Source organism: Rana temporaria, chromosome 4 (genome assembly GCF_905171775.1).
Source record: "Rana temporaria chromosome 4, aRanTem1.1, whole genome shotgun sequence".
Classification (NCBI taxonomy): Eukaryota; Metazoa; Chordata; class Amphibia; order Anura; family Ranidae; genus Rana; species Rana temporaria.
In genome coordinates this window covers 202,939,556-202,960,009 of record NC_053492.1, presented here as the reverse complement: position 1 = coordinate 202,960,009, position 20,454 = coordinate 202,939,556, and the positions used below count along the sequence as shown (strand labels likewise).

At 41.4% G+C, this 20,454-nt stretch overlaps 1 protein-coding gene across 1 annotated transcript in view; it reads right to left on the bottom strand.

Moving 5' to 3' along the window:
• Positions 1 to 16,821: 16,821 nt before the first annotated feature.
• Positions 16,822 to 20,454, bottom strand: part of NMUR1 (neuromedin U receptor 1) — a 135,146-nt gene continuing 131,513 nt past the window's right edge. Inside the window, exon 4 of the mRNA XM_040349701.1 lies at positions 16,822 to 17,878. Within this exon, the coding sequence (XP_040205635.1) occupies positions 17,505 to 17,878 (374 nt within the window). The 3' untranslated portion in view covers positions 16,822 to 17,504. The remainder of the gene's footprint in view (positions 17,879 to 20,454) is intronic.

Below are 20,454 nucleotides of genomic sequence, written 5' to 3'. Positions count from 1 at the left end.
GTTCAGAATATTGCAATATCCGTTGTAGTTAAAGGCGTCAAGGGGTTAAATTGTACTGTGCAATTAGGCAGCTGAGTGTCCTCCAAGTAAATCACTGGGGGTGCTTTACTGAATGATGCACTGTGTATGGTAAATGGCCATGTACAGGTAGACCCCAGACGACACCATTGATATCAAGGCAATCACATACTGTTCATGGTATTAGTGACACTGGGTTAACGCATCCTGGACTAGTTGTGACAGATTCAATTTGAGCTGTGCTGATATTGTAGATAGCAAGTTATTGGTACATTACCGAGTCTGTATATATATAAAAATATTTTCTATTTTTTGATACTACAATTAAATAATTTGTATCCATTTACCTCTGATCATTTATTGTTGCCATAAGTAACCCCTTCCTACATTTCGGTCTTCACTTAGATCATTTCCCCATCCCCATACCTTTTCCTCTATATTTGTTTTCACAAAAGGTAGAGATGGCAGCCTACGCGTTTCACACTACAATCAGTGCTTAGTCATGGCTAAGCAACCTAAGGGTTTTTTGGAAGTGCGGCTGTCCATTTTTCTAGCCTCTAAATTAAAATTAGTACTTGATTGAAACCCACACAAATATTACATGTAATAAATGTGAAAAATAAAATAAATATCTTCCTTCAATACACTTCTACATACTGTTGAAACCTATAGACATACTGTATAATGATAGTGTAAAGAAGCCATACAGCAAAGCGATCACAATGTTTTATCACACAGTGAATAACCACAGGTCTCCTAGAGTTAACCGTCATCAGTTTATTAGTAAACTCCCGTGTAGGTTATCGGTAGGATACCTGTTACTAGCTATTCCTTTTTTAAGTTTTAGCCTATAGCAAACTAGTTGGCGATTCTGTCACCTGAGTTCCATAGCTGTGACTCCAGATAAGTGACACATCTATTTTTAAATTCCACTCTATTATGCTAAGTAAGGATATATCAATTCTTGGATTTAGCCGCTGCTTTAGTAGTTAATTAAACCTTCCACTGCTGGAGAATTCATTTAGTGAGTGAATTGAAATTTCTTAGTGAACTCGAACATTGTAGTGGCATCTTGATTTAGCCTCTTAAGGTGTTTTTAGTTTAATAACACTTAGCTTTTAATGCAAAATAAAGTGATTTAATTCTACAGAATCTCTGTATTTCATTCGCAAATAGCTAGGTTATCTCAATTCCCTAAGGTATGATCCTTCTAGCACATTCTCAACATAAAATAAACTAAATTCGTTTATCTTCCAGTCTATCATCCCTCTAGGTTTCTATCCACCCTAGACATTTTTATATTGTCCATAAGGGGCTGATTCTGTTACCTGATCCTCAAACGCTCATTGGCAGTTGTGCTGTCGCAGCAAATCTGCTATGATTTTAAAGCATCTGTGCATCTTCTGGTATCATATTTTTTTAAATGACTTTGATAGTTCACAAGAGGTAAGATAGATAGATAGATAGATAGATAGATAGATAGATAGATAGATCGCATTTTAGAATATCTTGTAGTATTGCCAGCATTATTTTTGCCAAATAACAGGTTTAACTGATATATGTACAGGCATATCCATCTTTTCTGTGTATTTAACTTATTTTAGGCATGTTTGAATTTAAAGATGAACTCCAGAATGTAGTGGTCGTAAATTACCTGCCCTCTTTAAAAAAAAAATCCTGCTGTTTCTGTTTCTGGGTTTACATTGCTCTTACAGCTTCTAAAATGCAGAAATGATACATGCTGCAGCATTCTTGAGTGCCCCCCCCAGATGTGATTCTCTGTATCAGCCACTAAATGATACTATACAAATATATATTTACTTCCATCACTTCTCCAAAGAGAAGCCATGTGGGCATGGGTGTCCAGTCCATAGGGCAAGGGAGGGCGTTGCCCCCCCCCCCCCCTGAAATCAAGAGTAAAACATCACATTCAGCCGCGTTGGCGCCGCCGTTTGTCATGTCTGCCAGTGTCATGTATTGCATTTGCATTTACTATCATGCTCCGCTCTGCTCCCGCCCCTGTTTGCCCGCCAGCCAATAAATGATTATTGCGCTGCTCGCTCCCCCTAAGTTTACAGCCCCGCCCGGTGCCTGTCCTGGCGGCGTGACGTCAAGAGGGGGGTCAGTAGTGTACACTATCTATCGCACTAAACTAACTAACTTAAGCTGATGGCATGCCATTCGGAATGATGCAGTCTGTCTGAAGATTATTAACTTTGATGTCTCTGATTTTTTTAATATGCAGCATGGCGTGGGGGGGGGGGGTAAATGTCCTGCACTGGTCATAGTAACTCATGTATTTATGTCCTGCAAAGTGAAGGACATTAATACAGGAGTTACCATGACCAGCACAGGACATTTACCCCCCCCCCCCCACCACCATGCTGCATATTAAAAAAAATCACAGACAGTCATCACATTCACAGTTAATAATCTTCAGACTGCATTCCGTATGGTAACACAAATTGCTAATCAGCCAATCACATGGCAGCAACTCAATGCATTTTGGCATCTAGACATCGTGAAGACGACTTGCTGAAGTTCAAACCAAGCATCAGAATGGGGGAAAAAAGGAGATTTAAGTGACGTTTAATGTGGAATGGTTGTTGGTGCCAGACGGGCTTGACTGAGTATTTCAAAAACTACTGGGATTTTCATGCACAACCATCCCTAGGGTTTACAAAGAATGATCCGAAAAAGAGAAAATATCCAGCGAGTGGCAGTTGTGTGCATGAAAATGCCTTGTTGATGTCAGAGGTCAGAGCAGACAGGTTTGAGATGATAGAAAGGCAACAGAAATTAAAATGACCACTTGTTACAACCAAGGTATGCAGAAAATCATCTCTGAACATACAACACATCGAACTTTGAAGCAGATGGGCTACAGCAGAAGGAGACCACACCAGGTGCCACTCCTGTCAGCTAAGAACAGGAAACTGAGGGTACAATTCACACAGGGAGAATGGAAAAATGTTGCCTGGTCTGATGAGTCTTGAACGCTGCGACATTCAGATGGTAGGGTCAAAATTTGGCGTAAACAACATGAAAGCATGGATCCATCTTTCCTTGTATCAATGGTTTAGGCTGGTGGTGTAATGGTGTGGGGGATATTTTCTTGGCACACTTTGGGCCCCTTAGTACCAATTGAGCATCATTTATATGCTGTGGCCTACCTGAGTATTGTCGCTGACCATGTCCATCCCTTTATGACTACAGTGTACCCATATTTTGATGGCTACATCCAGTAGGATAATGCACCATGTCACAAAGCTTAACCTCCCTGGCGGTATGATTCTGTCTGGAATTACGTACCAAAAGCGGTACAATTATTTGCAAGGAAATTTGGCGTTTTATATTGTAGGCCTGTAATTCTTAGGAATAACTCACTTAAATCTGACCAAACAAGAATCTAATAGGCATCCCGGGTATGACCTTTTTAAAAAACAAAATTATAAATTATAATATAATAAATAATTATAAATAATTATAACAAATAATAATATAATTCTAATAAAAATTATTCGATAACGTAATCAAATCAAAATCACTGACATTTTCTCAGTTGCAAAATTGTCGCTGTCATTATTTTTTTTTTTTTATGACAAATTTTCCCACAAATCGCTATCGCACAATTCTGCAAGTGATTATAATTTATTATCGCTGTTTTTTAGCTGATCTAAAACTATTTTTGACATAAAGGGACACTTTTGGTTGCTATGGACAATCTACAGTTTGCAGGGAGAAAGAACATGTAGGGCACTGGGCAGACCACTAGGGACAAGGGGGGTGTGTTTTTTTTTACATACAGTACTGTAATCTATAAGATTACAGTATACTGTAATCTTATTTTTAAAAAGGTCATACCCGGGATGCCTATTAGATACTGTATGTATAGTGTTTGTTTACGTTTTTGAATTTGGCGCCGTTCTCCGCTCCCGTGCGTCGTAACGTCGCAGGGAACGGAGATCGGTGGCACAGGAGAACGCTGTATGAATCGAGCGAGGTCCCGCTCGCTCACACAGCGTGGTGACATCGCTGGATCCAGGACAAGGTAAGCCAGCGCACGCTGCAGGCTCTGCATAGCTAGCCCGAGCGTGACTCGGGGTTACCGGTCGCAACATGAAAAACCCACCCCGAGTCACGCTCGGGAATACCGCCAGGCAGGTTAAAGGGGTTGTAAAGGTAAAAAAACATCAGATGATGCTGCCCCCCCCCTGAGCCCCCGTTTTACCTACCTGACCCTTAGAAAGTCCTGCGCTCACCCCCGTCATCCTCCTCGAGTCGAAGCTTGGCCGTTGATTGGCTGCAGTGGATGGATTGAAATCAGCACAGCCATTGGCTGGCGCCGCTGTTAATCACATCCTATGACGCGGCGCACCGGAGGGCGGTGCCGAGTGATACAGGAGCGCGCCCGCAACAGCACCACACTATGCAAGCTCGCTCGCATATCTGTGTGAAGTTGTTGCGGGGAGGAGGCGAGACAGCCGCAGAGGGACCCCAGAAGACGAGGATCGGGGCCACTGTGTGCAAAACAAACTGCACAGTGGAGGTAAGTATAACATGTTTGTTATTTTAAAAATATATATTTTTTGGGGGTTTCTTGAATATTACAATAAATTCACTGTTCTCCATTGGCCTCCACAGTCACCAGATCTCAATCCAATAGAGCACCTTTGGAATGTGGTTGAACGGAAGATTTGCATCATGGATGTGCAGCCGACAAATCTGCAGCAACTGTGTGATGCTGTCATGTCATGAGGAATGTTTACAACACCTTGTTGAATCTATGCCATGAATAATTAAGGCAGTTCTGAAGGAAAAAGGGGTTCCAACCCGGTACTAGCAAGGTGTACCTAATACAGTGGCAGGTGAATGTAGGGTTACTACTGTGTACTAAGTATTACTTTCAGTGGTTTCCTGTGATAATGTGTGCTACAGGGGCTGAGGTTTTTGGAAAAGGAAAAGGCAAAGAACAGAGGACCCATCCTAATTGGTAGCTCTTACGGGGTAGCGTTTTAGTAGTACCGATCTTTTTTTTTAAGTGGAGCTGAATTTAAAAGCTTTGATTTTCTATCTTTCTATCTAACCACATGCCTACTGGGCACTTTTACTCCCCTTCTAAACAGGCCAATTTTCAGCTTTCAGCGCTGTCACACTTTGAATGACAATTGCGCGGTCACGAAACACTTTACCCAAACAAGATTTTTATCCTTTTTTTTTACACAAATAGAGCTTTATTTTGGTGGTATTTAATCACCACTGGGTTTTTATTATTTTTTGCAAAAAAACAAACAAATAAACCAAAATTGTTGAAAAAAAAACTAAACTTTTTTATAGTGTGTTATACAATTTTGCAAACATGTAATTTTTCTCCTTCACTGATGTGCGCTGAAGAGGCTGCACTGATGGGCACTGATAAAGAGGCACTAGTGGGCACTGATGAGGCTGAACTGATAGGCAGCACTGATAGGTGGCAATGATGGGCACTGGTAGGTGACACTGATGAGGAGACACTGATAGGTACTGATTGGCAGCACTGATGAGCACTTATTGGCAGCACTGGTGGGCACTGATTGGCAGCACTGATGAGCACTGGTGGGCACTGTCGGGACTGCACTAATAATTGGGACACTGATTATTAGCTCTCTTCTCTTCTCCTCATGCTGTTAGCATGAGGAAAAGAGTGATAATAACCGACCTATATTTACATCTGCGATCAGCTGTGATTGGACACAGCTGATCATGTGGTAAACAGCCACAAATCCTCCAGGCACTGTGATCACAGAATGCATCACCCACGCCGCACATTGGGTGCCCGGCAGGCACAATCACGGGAGGCTGCCATTTGAGAACTAGCCACCCACGCTGTAGCCGTCATTTGGCTTTAGCGCGGTCGGCAAGTGGTTAAGGAAACATTTTGCTGTTCATTGTACTTCTTGCTAAGGAGGAAGCTGTACATGGGGACCTGCAATGCAAGGACCTTCCTACTTCTGCTATTTGCGCTTCTCTTGCTGTTTTTTAAATATTCCTCCACCAGTAATTGGATCACCAGTCATCAGAAGGGCAGCTCATACATGAGGAAGCAAAGTCTTGCCTCTACCAAGATGTCCAGGACCACAAAGAAACACATGTGCAACAGGACATGGTAAGTCAGTATTGAGAAAACGATGAGCTACAGGGAGCCCAACTTTGATGAGTAGTCCTTTGCCCGCCGTTTGCCTTTTTGGTCAGGACAGCTTAGGTTCTCTTTAAAGCAAACTAGTACATAAAAAACTTGCAAATGGACAGATAAGCCCTTTGGCTCCCAGATGCAAGTGAATAGCGAATGTTCAGCATCATTTCACCAGTCAGTTTATTGGTGTGGAAATGTCACTTGCCTATTGTTTGTTATAAAAAAATATAATCTAATTTAGAGGTGATACACGTGTTCTCTTTCTAAGTCTGTCGGAATTTCCGACGGAAAAAGTCTGATGGGGCATAGACGGTGGGAATATCCGATGAAAAATTTTTGTCTGACTTTTTTCATCGAAAATTCCGACTGTGTGTATTAGTGGGCAAAAAATCTGTCCCACAAACAGCAGTATTTTAAAAGTAGATAAACATTGTAGATTCCAATTCTTAACAATCTGCTAGTACACTATATACAAGGAAATCACTTTTAAACATAAGCATTGAAAGTACATGCCAACATTTTTGATTTAAATGTACTGTTTGTCTATAGGTTGACTATAATGGTTTTGGGTCAGTTTTTTTTTTCCATTTCTAAAAGTTTATAAACTGCTAAACTGATGTCTAATATTTGTTTTCCACCATAAGTATACAATTTTTATTTTAGAAATAAACAGTCAACACATGACAAAGGATTTCCAGATCACTATGGGATATCTTCAGAGACAATGCAGCAATGGCTCCCTGCCTCAAGTGTGGCTTTGTCTGAATGAAAATTTGAGCAGTGCTGTCTGATAAGGTCACTTCTCCAACTCATGTACATTTCAGGATGATCTTTTAGGATTTAAATAAAACAGGCTTTTACTTTAGAAGGGCTAAGCAGTGTCTGATAAACCTGTGAAAAAGAGACTACAGTTCCATCTGGTGACCCAAAAAGAGAATACAAAAAATTACATTCAGTATTTCATAATTACCCAATATAAACTATATGTTTTATTTTTTATTTTTTTAGTTCTGACCATAATAGACATTTAAAAACACTTCACAATCTCTTTAAATAAGATAACCTCTTATAAGGTGTCTAAGTACATGATAAGTAACTACAAAAAAATTTGTTTATGGAGATTCAAAATTAAAGAGAAAAAGCTGACCCTAGATACTGTAGAAAGCCATTGCTCTTAGGCCTCTTTCACACTGGGCGGATCAGTAATGATCCGCCCCGGGCACCTCTGCTTGCTCAGCGGGGATCGCTCTGTTGATCCCCGATGAGCCGGCGGATGACAGGGTGGTCCCCGCACACTGTGCAGGGACCGCCCTGTCTTTTCTCCGCTCCCCCCTATGGAGGGATCGGATGAACACGGACCGTATGTCCGTGTTCATCCGATCCGCCAGACGGAAGGAAAAGTAGGTTTTTCCTCCGTCACACTTTGGCCGATCGGAGCGGGTCGGATGTCAGCGGGCATGTCACCGCTGACATCCGCGGCTCCATAGAGGAGCACGGAGCGCCCGTTCAGGTCCGCAAAAAAAACTGACAGACGGACCTGTACGGGCGCTCAGTGTGAAAGAGCCCTTAAAGTGGTTGTAAACCCTTACAAATAAATAAACCTGCAAGACAAAGGCATAATGAGCTAGTATGCATAGCATACTAGCTTATTATGTATTACTTACCTTAGATCGAAGCCTCCAAAGCCGTCCTCGACCCCCCCCCCCCCCCTGGCCGCGGACATCTCTCCCGGAGCTTACTTCCGGGTATCACAGATCCGGCACTGTTATTGGCCGGAGTCGCGATGATGTCACTCCCGCGTATGAGTGCGGGAGCCACCGGCAACGGCACATCTAACTGATTCAACGGCACGGCGATCACTTCGGCACATGCAGACACAGGGGGATATCCAGGGTAGCTACAGGTAAGACTTAATATGGGCTTACCTGTAGCATAAAAATATAAAAATGAGTTTACAACCATTTTAATCAGGAAACAGAACTTTGGTGTTCCCTCTTGAACCTTAAACTGGCAGAACCATTCAGACCAGCTATTTCTGAGTATTTTTTTAATAGATATAAAGACCATTATTTAGGACAGAACAACCCAGTCAGCTGTCAAAAGTGAAGTCAATAAAAGAAAGATTCAATTTCCCTATTGCTTATGGAAACCTGCAAACTTGTTGGACCGAATCCATGAGTGTCACCTATGTTAGTGCTAACAACATTACAATAACAATGAAATAATATTGCACTTTAACATTGCTGCTACGCAGTTATGTTTCAGGATAAATGTTTTGTTTGGCTGCTGCTTCCAGTGGTTGTATTATTAATTCTACATAGCCAATAATTGAAGAAATAAGCGTTACAAAAAAGGTTCATATCATCACTACTGCAAATAGGCCAGCCCAGTGCTCATAATGCACTTTCCAATGCAATTGTGTCATTGGGAAGTGGTAACATCTGTAGAACAGCAAGGGTTTGTTTTCCGTGCTACAAACATTTTCTGCCACAAAACAATATTTTTATACATAAAATAATAAAAATAAGTTTTCAAAGATGTCTTCATTCATATAACAACCAGCATAAATTAAAGAATCACTTTTCTATATACAGAATGTGTGTACATGATTACACTGTTTTAAATATGTGTCAACATTATATACATACATTACACAGAAATACATACATAACTTTACACTGTTATTCATACACCTTGATAAATTACTGCATAATGAGCAAAGAATAAAATGCAACTGGTTATAAATCACCTAGTTTTTTGTTACTGTGCTTTTATAAAAATGTCTCCTGTAAAGAGAAGATAAACTAGTTTTAAAATATATCCTGCAATAAATCATGTGTGACACTGCTGCTCCGGACTATGTAAGCTCAATTAATTTACACGTAAATCCTGTGGACTTTGTTAAAGTGCCAATAAACCTAAAATATTATCAATTTATTAACAATGGCATATTATTAATAATAATGTTTTATTATTTACAAGTATAGTGTTTTCAACAAATATATCAAGCTATCAGAATGGAAACTACCAGTAAATAATTGCGTTTGTTTCCTGCACTTTCTCAGTGTCGCCCTTTTGTTGCCAAGTTTATAAAAGCTCGAAACTGCAGGATGTGGACTTGAACTCATAAAGTGAAGTTTTGCTATTGTAAAGGGAGCACCTAAATTTTTTATTTGTGCCTAATCATTACTCTGAATTTTTTTTATTTTGTTTTAATTCCTCCTGACTTCCTGGTATGTTAGGGTGCCTGGGCACTCCTGCACTTACAGCCCCATAGCTATATATCTGCAGTATGATATTAAGGCTCTGCTGCCTCTGACTGCTAGTCTCAAGAGATTTGGAGTAATGCCCTGTACACAAGATAGGTTAGTCTGATGAAAACGGTCAGATGGACCGTTTTTACCAGACCAAACCGATCATGTATAGGCCCCATCGGTAATTTATCCAAAGGTTAAAAAAATAGGAACTTGCTTTAAAATTATCTGATGGATAAAAAACCTATAGAAAAAAACGATCGTCTGTAGGTACATCCATCGGCTAAAAATCCAGGCATGCTCAGAATCAAGTCGACGCATGCTTGGAAGTATTGAACTTCATTTTTTTCAGCACGTCGTTGTGTTTTACGTCACCGCGTTCTGACACAATCGTTTTTTTAACTGATGGTGTGTAGGCACGACTGATCATCAGTCAGCTTCATCAGATAACTGATGGAAAAATCCATCAGACCGTTTTCATCAGACTAACCTATCGTGTGTATAGGGCATAAGAGTTGGTGAGATCATTACTGTTCTGCTTCCCAGATAGTAAGCAATTGTGCCACAAGTTTGAAAATGACTTCCTAAGCTATTGTTAGACTTGCCAGGTTTCACAAGCTTGTTGCACAATTGCAGCAAGTCCGCATTGCATGACTCCAGATCAAGTCTATTTGCAAGTCTGCTGCAAGTTCTGGTTCAGTTATGTTGTGCAATAGTCATCCCACCACAGGGGTCACTGTGGCAAAATTTTCATGTTGTAGACTTTCAGAGCTCTTGCTGTAGACTCACCACTGCAACTTTGCTCTTGCTAGAGACTTGCCAAGTAAATTTGCTACAAATTGGAAAAGTGTCAGCTAAAACTAGTGCTTCAAGTGCTCTGCAAGTGTACAACTTGCCAGTGAAAATGTGCAGGAAGTTAACAGACTTATGCCCTGTACACACGATCAGTTTTCCTGTTGGAAAATGTCTGATGAGAGCTTTTGGTCGGGAGATGAAAAGTAACATTTCTGTCTTTGCAGATGACACCAAGCTATACAGTGGAATAACGTCTTTACAGGATGTCGCCAATTTACAAGCCAACCTCAATGCTCTGTCTAATTGGGCGACTAAGTGGCAGATGAGGTTTAATGTTGATAAATGTTGATAAATGTAAAGTTCTGCACTTGGGGGCTAAGAATATGCATGCGTTATACATACTAGGGGGAGTACAACTGGGGGGATCCGTAGTGGAAAAGGATCTGGGGGTTTTAGTTGATCATAAACTCAATAATAACATGCAATGCCAAGCTGCGGTTTCCAAGTCCTTTCTTGTATTAAGAGAGGTATGGACTCCAGAGAGAGTGATATAATTTTGCCCCGGTACAAATCATTAGTAAGACCTCATCTGAAATATGCAGTGTAGTTTTGGGCACCAGTTCTCAAAAAGGATATCGGAGAACTGGAGAAAGTGCAGAGAAGGGGCAACCAAACTGATAAGAGGCATGGAGGAGCTCAGCTATGAGGAAAGATTAGAAGAACTAAATCTATTCACTCTTGAGAAGAGGAGAATTAGGGGGGATATGATCCACATGTACAAATATATAATGGGTCCATATAGTGAACTTGGTGTTGAGTTATTCACTTTATGGTCAACACTGAGGACAAGGGGGCACTCTTTAAGTCTAGAGGAAAAGATTTCACCTCCAAATACGGAAAGGTTTCTTCACAGTAAGAGCTGTGAAAATGTGGAACAGACTCCCTCCAGAGGTGGTTCTGGCCAGCTCAGTAGATTGCTTTAAAGAAAGGTATGGATACTTTCCTAAATGTACAGAATATAACTGAGTACTAAGATTTGTAGGTAAAGTTGGTTCAGGGTAAATCCGATTGCCTCTCGGGGGATCAGGAAATAATTTTTTCCCCTGCTGTAGCAAATTGGATCATGCTCTGCTGGGGTTTCTTGCCTTCCTCTGGATCAACTGTGGGTATGGAGTTGGGTGTATGGGATTGTATTTTGTTTGTTTATTTTTATTTTTTTTGTGGTTGGACTGGATGGACTTGTGTCTTTTTTCAACCTGACTATGTAACAATGGAAAAACTGCTGGAAAAAGATAGAGAGCAGGATCTCTTTTTTCCCCATCAGGAAAAAAACTGATTGGAATTTTTGATCGTGTGTACAAATCCCAACGCACAAAATTCTTACGCATGCTCGGAAACAATTCGATGCATGCTCCGAAGCATTGAACTTAATTTTCTTGGCGTGTTGTAGTCTTTTACATCACTGCGTTCTTGGCTGTCAAAAGTTCACCAAACTTTTGTGAGGCCATGTGTATGCAAGGCAGGCTTGAGAGGAATTCCGTTGGGAAAACCATCAAACTTTTTTCCGACGAGAAAACCGATCGTGTGTACGGGGCATTACAATTTAACATTGCCACAAATTTGTGGCAAGTTATCCTGGGTTACTATTATTGTTGTCTGGAGTCTCTAACATGAGAAAGAAAGACCTTGCCTCTACCAAGATGGCTGCCTATATACCGAGACAGTGCAGAACAAGGCATGGTCAGGAATGAAGAAAGATCACCTGCAAGGAGACGACAGGCCTTTATTTTCAGCATAGCTTTTACAGTTCAGGTCCTATTTAAAATGAAGTCAACAGATTGGTGAAAAATTGTGAAACAAATGGCAAAATAGCAAAACAATGCCACTTTGAAGAAAGTTTTTTTTCTAGCTCTAGCTTTTCTTTTTGAAAATAATAGATGACATGTCAGACAATATTTTATGCTATGAAAGCAATGGACCAGATTGCTGTACCAGACAGAAATTGCAGACTTGCCTTGTCACAGCAGGTATAATGTGATTTCTGCTGACTGATATTGGAGGATAAGATGGGGCTTCCTCATTATTCTCAGAAACAGATCAGGACTTATATTAGGTGCCCTTCAGCAAATTTTTGCCGTATCACACATTTACAACCACAACAGCTTTTGACCACTACCTCTATGCATGGTCATGCATGAGATCCTCATTACTTTATACAGTTATAAGACCCTTCGGTCCTTCATTCTTATGTCTGCATGTCATGCTACAGCGCTAAAAGGAAGAGTTTTGTTTACAACTATACTTGCTAATTAGTGGTTTTAAAAAGCTACTTCTAAGTGGAAGTGCATGTTTAAAACAATTTCTACTTAAATGTACATAAATCAGAATGTAGTCACACATGGGAATATTTAGGTACAGACATAGTCTTTGAGTGTCTGAGTTCTTCTCCTTCGAGACAGAAAACATAATTGTCATTTCAGATTAGAGAGTCATTTACATTAGAATCTAATGACTTTCAAGCTTATATTGTGTGTTTTTTAGGAATACAGTGGAACCTCGGATTACGAGCATAATCCATTCCAGGAGAATGCTCGTAATCCAAAGTACTTGCATATTAAAGCGAGTTTCACCTTTGAAGTCAATGGAAACGAAAATCATTTGTTCTGCATTGACTTCAATGGCATGCAATACCGCATGTGGCCAGAGGCGGGGGTGCCGGAGAGCCTCTGAAACAGCCCGAAAGGCCCGAGGACAGTTTGGCTGATCTCGGCAAACCTCGGAAAGGCTCGGAAATGTAGTATTTCTGAGTCTTTCTAAAAGGCTCCGAATGGCGCCCCCCACCTCAGGCCAAACGCGGTACTGCACACCGCTTTGGCCTGAATCCTGCTCGTTTTGCGAGACAACACTTGCAAACCGAGTTAGGATTTTACAAAATACAGTGCTCGTATTGCGAAACACTTGTTAACCGCGTTACTCGCAATCCAAGGTTCCACTGTAAAGGGAATTCTTATCTGGGCTTTAATTTTGAGGGCGTCCTGCTTTGTAGGAGGCAATTTGCATAAAATCTTCACAGTACACACTTTACAACTACAATACAACCAGGAAATTACAATAAATGGTAATAATGTGGACTACTATAGAATACTACTATATACACGGCTACTTGTGTAATATAAAAAAAGTAATAGTAGATAAAAACTAGGATTAGACTTTTACTTGTATGTAGCAATTAGCGCAAAACTACTAGCTTATTCCCACAGAGCTTCCTACTATGAAAATATGATTACTTACATGTTTTAACACCGTATGGGGAAAGAATATACAGGGAGTGCAGAATTATTAGGCAAATTAGTATTTTGACCACATCATCCTCTTTATGCATGTTGTCTTACTCCAAGCTGTATAGGCTCGAAAGCCTACTACCAATTAAGCATATTAGGTGATGTGCATCTCTGTAATGAGAAGGTGTGTGGTCTAATGACATCAACACCCTATATCAGGTGTGCATAATTATTAGTCAACTTCCTTTCCTTTGGCAAAATGGGTCAAAAGAAGGACTTGGCAGGCTCAGAAAAGTCAAAAATAGTGAGATATCTTGCAGAGGGATGCAGCACTCTTAAAATTGCAAAGCTTCTGAAGCGTAATCATCGAACAATCAAGAGTTTCATTCAAAATAGTCAACAGGGTCGCAAGAAGCGTGTGGAAAAACCAAGGCGCAAAATAACTGCCCATGAACTGAGAAAAGTCAAGCGTGTAGCTGCCAAGATGCCACTTGCCACCAGTTTGGCCGTATTTCAGAGCTGCAACATCACTGGAGTGCCCAAAAGCACAAGGTGTGCAATACTCAGAGACATGGCCAAGGTAAGAAAGGCTGAAAGACGACCACCACTGAACAAGACACACAAGCTGAAACGTCAAGACTGGGCCAAGAAATATCTCAAGACTGATTTTTCTAAGGTTTTATGGACTGATGAAATGAGAGTGAGTCTTGATGGGCCAGATGGATGGGCCTGTGGCTGGATTGATAAAGGGCAGAGAGCTCCAGTCCGACTCAGACGCCAGCAAGGTGGAGGTGGAGTACTGGTTTGGGCTGGTATCATCAAAGATGAGCTTGTGGGGCCTTTTCGGGTTGAGGATGGAGTCAAGCTCAACTCCCAGTCCTACTGCCAGTTTCTGGAAGACACCTTCTTCAAGCAGTGGTACAGGAAGAAGTCTGCATCCTTCAAGAAAAACATGATTTTCATGCAGGACAATGCTCCATCACACGTGTCCAAGTACTCCACAGCGTGGCTGGCAAGAAAGGGTATAAAAGAAGAAAAACTAATGACATGGCCTCCTTGTTCACCTGATCTGAACCCCATTGAGAACCTGTGGTTCATCATCAAATGTGAGATTTACAAGGAGGGAAAACAGTACACCTCTCTGAACAGTGTCTGGGAGGCTGCGGTTGCTGCTGCACGCAATGTTGATGGTGAACAGATCAAAACACTGACAGAATCCATGGATGGCAGGCTTTTGAGTGTCCTTGCAAAGAAAGGTGGCTATATTGGTCACTGATTTGTTTTTGTTTTGTTTTTGAATGTCAGAAATTTATATTTGTGAATGTTGAGATGTTATATTGGTTTCACTGGTAAAAATAAATAATTGAAATGGGTATATATTTTTTTTTGTTAAGTTGCCTAATAATTATGCACAGTAATAGTCACCTGCACACACAGATATCCCCCTAAAATAGCTAAAACTAAAAACAAACTAAAAACTACTTCCAAAAATATTCAGCTTTGATATTAATGAGTTTTTTGGGTTCATTGAGAACATGGTTGTTGTTCAATAATAAAATGAATCCTCAAAAATACAACTTGCCTAATAATTCTGTACTCCCTGTATATACAAGTTGATCAGTAGTCTATCTTTCACCTACTATGAAACTAAGTATGACCTTATAGTAATTTTCAGTATATAAAATCTGTTACTCTGCTTTTAATTGGTTCTGGAAAAGTTGAATTCCCCACCAGGTTTTTGAAGGTGTCTGGGACCATGGCCATTGCAGTCACATGGGAATTTTAACAGCAGGTCTTGGAATCCTTTTACCAACCAATAGGAGAAAAATGTACAGATCAACAATTAGCAGCCCATAGATATGAAATGACAGTCATCCAATGCTTGAATGAAGACATGTCACCTCTATAGTGACAGATGATAGCTGGCCAAAAATGTGTTTCAATTGCTACTGTTTTTTCCCAAGATACATAGTGGTAGGAGCATCTGCTCTATTCACATTTTCCCCACTTCCTTATGAATTGACAGAAACTAGGCTGGAAGAGCCACGTTGCAGTTTTTAGATGATTTGCTTTGCTAAAGGTTGGTTTGTGTCTGCTGCACAGCGGTGGACTAACAACTCATGGGGCCCACGGGCAATAGAAGATTATGGGGCACCTGGGCTTACAGATGGCCACCACGCCAGGAGGCAGTGCAGTGGTGGGGCAGCTAAAATCTCGGGATTTTCACATCAAAAGCATGTTGGTTTCGGACATATCAGGGACAGATGTAAAAAAAACTAAGATTTTTACATACTGTCCCTGGTTTTACTGAGCCTTGCAACCCTGATGGGGCCCCCTAGTGTCATGGGGCCCTCGGGCAGTGCCCGAGTGACTGAATGGTCAGTCCGCCCCTGCTGCTGCATCCCTAGGTGTATGGCCAATTTTACAGCGACACATATGAATAAACATTCATCTCTGCCAATGTCAGACTTCTAGGCTGTGGGTTTCATTTAGGTTACCATGCTGGAAAAGCTAAGCTTGGATTTTTGGTGGTCTCCCACTGCAGTGAAGGGCATCCTTCTAATAATGCTTTTCAAAGATTTTAATAGGAATGTTATTAATTATTTTTTAATGCTGTCATTTTTAACACCTTCTCAGTATGGAAAATATCAGGATTGGCATTATCTTAAAGCGGAGGTTCACCCGAAAAACAAAATTTTAACATTAGATTGAGGCTAATTGTGGGAAGCACAATCGGGTGTTTTTTTTTTAAATCAATGCAGTACATACCGTTTTAGAGATAGATGTTCTCCGCGGCTTCCGGGTATGGTCTGCGGGACTGGGCGTTCCTATTTGATTGACAGCCTTCCGACCGTCGCATACAGCGCGTCACGAGTTGCTGAAAGTAGCCGAACGTCGGTGCGCAGGCGCCGTATAGAGCCGCACCGACGTTCGGCTTCTTTCGGCAACTCGTGACGCGCTGTATGCGACGGTCGGAAGGCTGTCAATCAAATAGGAACGCCCAGTCCCGCAGACCATACCCGGAAGCCGCGGAGAACATCTATCTCTAAAATGGTATGTACTGCATTGATTAAAAAAAAAACACCCGATTGTGCTTCCCACAAGTAGCCTCAATCTAATGTTAAACATTTTTTTTTCAGGTGAACCCCCGCTTTAAGGTCTTACTACCTTGAAAACCACCCCACTTGTATGAATGAGCCCTATCAAATCATGTCTAAAACAAATTTAAAAAAATTGATTCTGATTCTTCCATTAGTGCTTCTAGAGAGTTTATAAAGTAATTTTGTTAAAAATGTAGATATATATACATTCAAGAAGTTTATTAGAAACAATTTTGTCTTTTATATATAGAAATGTTTCCTTTTCATTATTTTTATAGAACTTCATTATTTTAGGTTCAGTGGCTCTTTAATAAGAAATTCTTCTATTTCATACCATACAATCTTGTCATCTTGTTTTACTTATATGAGGCTATAATTGAGTAAATTATTGGCTACGTGAGAGGTTGCAGTGCATACACATTATTAACCTGTCTTGTTTCTGTTTCTGGAATGCAGGCCCCAGCCTATTCCACTTCTTATTACATTCTATTGTGAGACAGAGCAGGTTGTAGGGACAGCACTGTAGTGAATAAGTGATAAATCTAAGGTCTCCGATCCCCCTATTTCTATATATAACATCCCTGATCAGCTATAAGTTTCTTGTAATTTTTAGAAGACAGTGTGGAGTAACCTACACAGTTCTCTTGTCATAAAAAGCTATTTTTATTCTATGCAGTAGTCAAAGGAAGTGGTCTTGACCACTATACTACCAGACATTGCGTCTTCTGAGAAACATTTTGTTACGTGTTTCGTGGTTCCACTGAGTTGGATATTTCTGTGTAAGTACAACAGAAGTCTGCAATGATAGCAGATGCATTAGCGTTCACAATCCAGTGCAAAATAAAAATGACAGTTCTGGATAGAGGAGATCAAAAATAAGATGTCATTTTTGTCCACATTCTTCATATACATCAAATTCATCCACCTCAGCGAAGGGAAGTCCATTTCCTGGGACATGCTCACAAACTGTGCTTCGTGTGGTGACACGTGTAACACTGGGGGAAGACCTCCGAGAACCAAGCCTCTTCTTCCTTCCGTGGCACATAACCTCTTTAAACATCTCACGGAAACGAGTAGAGAGTAAGTTGTACAGGATTGGGTTGACTGCAGAACTGAGATAAAAAAATACTCCGGAGATAACATGGACAAAGCTGAACATTTGATGCATTTCACCTGTCCAGTTATTAATAAAGCTCCACATCAGTCGTTCAGTGTGGAAAGGAGCCCAGCAGAGCCCAAACACCACCACCAGGATAACTGTAAAGGAAAAAAAAAGAGATATTAGGAAAACTTTACTTATTTGTAGTATACTATCCAAAGGTAACCACATGCAACGACCTTTTTTTCTTTGTATGGAACTTATTTTTTGGGGGGCTATGTTTCATAGAATGTGATTCAATGTGCTTTGAATTAACATAGAAATCTATCCTATCTAAAAAAAGTCAGGATTTCATATAGTAGAAAAAGCTCATGTAATCCCACAACTGACACGTTATTAATACAATATTATAATTGCCTCATACCTTTGAAGCATTACAATGTTAAGGGCCAGCTCTACTGAAAATATCATTAAAATGATTCCACCATGCTGGTGTAGCGGGTGCCCCACAGGCCTGCATGCCACTGGCGGGATTGTGCGCAGGCTCTCCTGGGAAAGGAGACAAAGAGCCTTTCAGTGTCTGCGGGGGATTTCTCCCCCCTTTGTCTCCACGCTGACTCAAGTGTTAATGCGAACGGCGCTCACACAGCCAGGCTGCCCGTCTGCTCCCTCTCCTGTACCCTTAGGCCGCGTACACACGGTCGGACCAAACCGATGAGACTGGCCCGTCGGACCGCTTTCATCGGTTCACCTCTGAAGTGGCCTGATGGTCTGATGTGTGTACACACCATCAGTTCAAAATCCGATCAGGTCAGAACGCGGTGACGTAAAACACACGACGCGCTGAAAAAAAACGAAGTTCAATGCTTCCAAGCATGCGTCGACTTGATTCTGAGCATGCGCAGGTTTTGAACCGATGCTTTTCTGTACTAACCATCGGTTTGGTCCAATCGGGCAGCGGTCCATCGGTTCGGTTTTGAAGCATGTTTAGAAATTTTGGACCGAAGAAAACCAGACCGATAGCCTATACACGCGGTCGGTTTGGTCCGATGAAAATGAACTTCGGTTCATTCTCATCGGACCAAACTGACCGTGTGTACGGGGCCTTATTGGCAATCGAAAGAAGCCAATCACAGGGACTTCTCACATAGAAGGGAAGCTGCAAGTGATTCTGGGACATGTAGTCCCCAACCAGAATGGTTACCATAGCTTTGTATGGGAAAGGAACTAAAAAGGCCAACATGCTCTTTGGACAGGGGGAGAGACAGTGCAGAGGCTGCCTGGGAGAAGGGAAGATGACCATGAGGCAGAAGAAGTATGGATGGGATGAGAGAGGCTGCTGTCAACCACTGGGGTGACCATCCTGCCACGGTTCCAGAGTCATTCGGGGATGGGCGTTCCAACAGAGGGAGACCTCCATCACATCTCCAGATGTTTGAGGATAATAGGCCCTTTGGTTGCAAGGTGGCCAGGTGGGCCGCCAAAAGAACCAATTGGCCAGAACATCGTTCTTTCTGCCTTGGTCACAGGACTGGTGAGAGGGCACCTGCCCAATTTCAAGATGCACTATCCACTTTTAAACTCTGCATGCAGACATCATAGTTCCGGATTGCCAAGAGGACCTGTCACTTGCCACATCAAATCTCTTTATGCTGATTACTGATTCCCTTTTGTTACAATGTGAGGATTCTTTGTCCTTTCTGAGCTCCAGCTGCCGGAGAAGACAAGTCCAAGGCCTTACATTCAAAAACGACTACTCTTTTGTCGCTTTAAAGGGAAACGTCACTGGTTATTACACAGCTAAACCTCTCATTAGGAATAGTGTTACTGTAGGCAGACCCGTCTCCCCCTTTATTGGTAGTTACGTCAGTTAAGTTTCTTCAAACTCACTATTATTGCTCTGTTACCCTGAGTGCTATTGTTATTTATTTGTTATTGCTACCTGTACTTATTAATTTGCCTAGAGTTAATTCAAACAAGTTTTGGGCTGCCTTCTCCCAGGATTCGGCTGACTGACACTCACTTACGCTCTCTTGCTTGAGTAAGAAAAACAGTGAAGGTTGATTTCAGTTTGAACTGTGTCTGTGTGCCATTTATTGTAGTATTCCACTAACAGTATTGCTAGGTGTGCCAGAGAGGCTGAGATGATTCTTGGGGTGGAAGGACAGAGTACCGATCCAAACAAACTAAATTGGCTCCTACACTGTCAATTCAAATACAAATGGCTAGTTAAATTGGTGAATTTCGAACCAAGATGGCTATAACTAAGCCAAATAATTGCATCACACACCCTTGATGTGATAATGTATTCTTGTTGTAAATAAAAAGTTATGGAACAAGGTTGTTAAACTACCCTACATCTTTTCATCTCCTACGTGGCTGGTCACGTGACCTCCCTGGGTGACGTCAGAGGGGATCTTGGCCCCTCCTACTGTAGCCACTACATTGGAGGAGAGCGTCCGGAGGTCATGTGACTGGCCATAAAAGATCAGAGATAAGGTGTTTACACTAAGACCTACACAGTGTAGAGTGGTTCATAAAAACGGGCTGGCAGTGATTTTTTTTAAACTTTTAAGTACGCTGGCTGGGCTCTCCCAGGAAAGGCACAGCGCACTGGGATGACATTCTTTGTGCAATCGTGATGCAGCCATTCTCTGCATCAATGCAGAATCGTTCAGGGCTGCATCGTGATGCATTGATTCAGTAATTATTTTCAACACCCCTAGCAGATGTC